Raw genomic sequence first — 2145 nt, 5'->3', positions numbered from 1 at the left:
ATCATAATATGTACTTCAACTTTTGCACTGTGTTTATCATATCAAGAAAAAAATCCTTATATGTGCAAATCAACATGGCAATAAAACTCGCTCCCTGTCCCTGTGTACATTTAGTAAATGTTGCTGAAAAATATCAATAAATTACTGTGCTCTAGCATTTTGTACTTGTTTATAAAAAACTTCTTTAGAAGTAGCTTCAGTGCTGTGCTGTAGCTCAATAAAATAAAATAATGCTTCCCATGAAGTCTCATAAGTATGGTGTGAGTCTTAACTAAATCCTTTTAAGGACATGTTACACCATTGCTTTTTCTGACATTTTTATTACATACCATACTATGACCTTATATACCTCCATGCAGAAGGCATTGTTTTCAGTTTGTGCCATGCTTTTAGTCAGTTATTTTGGTCATATTGTCCAACAGTGTACAGACACAATTTATAGAATACAGTGATTCAGTTTGTGATTTTAGTCTTTTTTTCTCACAGCTTCAAGAGGGAGGGAAATCCTAAGAATTTAAATGTGCCCGAACATATTGTATAATGCTAGGAACACCTAATTAGGTTATTTAACTTAAATTTAGTATGAATCTTTCACAGGTCATTGCAACCTCAGCAACAAGCCAAGAAACTTTCGAGTCCCTCCTGAACTTCAGCAAAGTACTTGGAAAAACACCAGTGTCCTGCAAGGTGAGATTTGATGTCTGATGTCATTAAAGTTGTATTCTCTTAAAAAATATATGCAACAGCCCACTCAACAGCATCAAACATCTCTTTATACAGGATACACCAGGATTCATTGTAAACCGCCTGCTTGTTCCCTACATGTTGGAGGCTGTCCGGTTGTATGAGAGAGGTATGTCAATCCTAAAATTGCCACTTTGTGTGTACTGGGATTGTTAACTCTGATAAAGTGTTTGTTACTATGTTTTTTGGGGGGATTGTAAGAGGAAAAACATCTAGTTCAAGTAACTAGATATGGTTTGTTATTCCTCTACAACGGCAATAGCCGAGGCCATGGGCATAATGTTTTGGGGTTGTTTGTCCGTCTCATTCCTTGAGGAAATGTCTGCAAATTTAGCACAAATGTGCACCTGGAGACAAGGATGAACTAAGTTCATTTTGGTGGTCATAGGTCAAAGTTCAAGGTCAGTGTGACCTTGTCTGTCTGAATCTTGTGAATGCGATATCTCAATAACACTTTCAGGGAATTTATTCAAATTTGGCACAAACATTCACTTTCACTTCAATTCATTTAGGCTATTGCTTCTATTTTTCTCTTACAGCTCCAAGAGAGAAGAAAATACTAACAATTTCATTCTTTCAGGGAAAATGTTTGTTAAACATCCATGTTTTTACCAACATGGATGTAAAGAATATTTTGTGTAACTGGTGTGAGGAGGCATACGACCGCGTGGCAGTAACAGATTTTAATTCATGAGGTTAAACCTATTTATTTCAAGTATTTTCCCTTTTCTTGTTTTCAGGTGTGCAGGTAAGCGCCCATTACAATTCCTTATTCTGTAAGACAGAAGGAAAATAGTCTTTTATCAGCAGTTCGTGCAGTGGCAGACTCAGGTTGGGGTGGGGGTGAAAAAATGGCACCAGCACACGTTAAGTATATTACCTCGTAGTGGGACAGCATGCATCTCATTTTCTCCGCAGGGATGGCACCCTAGAGGGCACTTTAACACTTCTTATCTGTCATAGGGGCACCCAAGAGGGCACCTTTGTGGTGGGTTTTTTTTGTTATTGTTTTTATTTTTTTGTATTTGGGGGCACAAGGTGGGCCTTATAAAATTTGGCACTTAATGAAAGAAATATAGCCTTTCACTCTACTCAATTTACCTTAAATTGAGTATTTTTGATGTTTTATGACTAGATTTTTTGACAGTTTTTTGATATAATTTATCTTTGACATTTTTTTCAAAATACTATACTATGATAATATTGAAAGTTTCTTCGACTTGCTATTTTATGATTGTCAAGGAGCCGCAGCTTTCCTAATTAATGGCATGGAATGGCGTCCACTCTCCCTCCTACCTTATGGACCACCTTGGTACCTGAGACTGCCACCACGTTGGAGTCCACGCCTGGGGTGACTCATATGTCCCAGGGCCCCCTAGAGCGGGGTATACTGGGGACAGT

General features: G+C 37.9%; 1 protein-coding gene across 1 annotated transcript; it reads left to right on the top strand.

The window, feature by feature from the left end:
• The first annotated feature begins 582 nt into the window (after positions 1–582).
• Positions 583–2109, top strand: LOC121966719 (hydroxyacyl-coenzyme A dehydrogenase, mitochondrial-like). Its single transcript, XM_042516784.1, has 3 exons — positions 583–687; positions 781–853; positions 1987–2109. The coding sequence occupies exons 1-3, from the start codon at positions 583–585 to the stop codon at positions 2097–2099; spliced, it is 291 nt and encodes a 96-aa protein (XP_042372718.1). The 3' UTR covers positions 2100–2109.
• The last annotated feature ends 36 nt before the right edge of the window (positions 2110–2145 follow it).

The sequence above is a fragment of the Plectropomus leopardus genome, unplaced genomic scaffold (genome assembly GCF_008729295.1).
Source record: "Plectropomus leopardus isolate mb unplaced genomic scaffold, YSFRI_Pleo_2.0 unplaced_scaffold2567, whole genome shotgun sequence".
NCBI lineage: Eukaryota > Metazoa > Chordata > Actinopteri > Perciformes > Serranidae > Plectropomus > Plectropomus leopardus.
The sequence above is the reverse complement of the archived record's forward strand: the minus strand, read 5'-3'. Positions and strand labels throughout refer to the sequence as shown.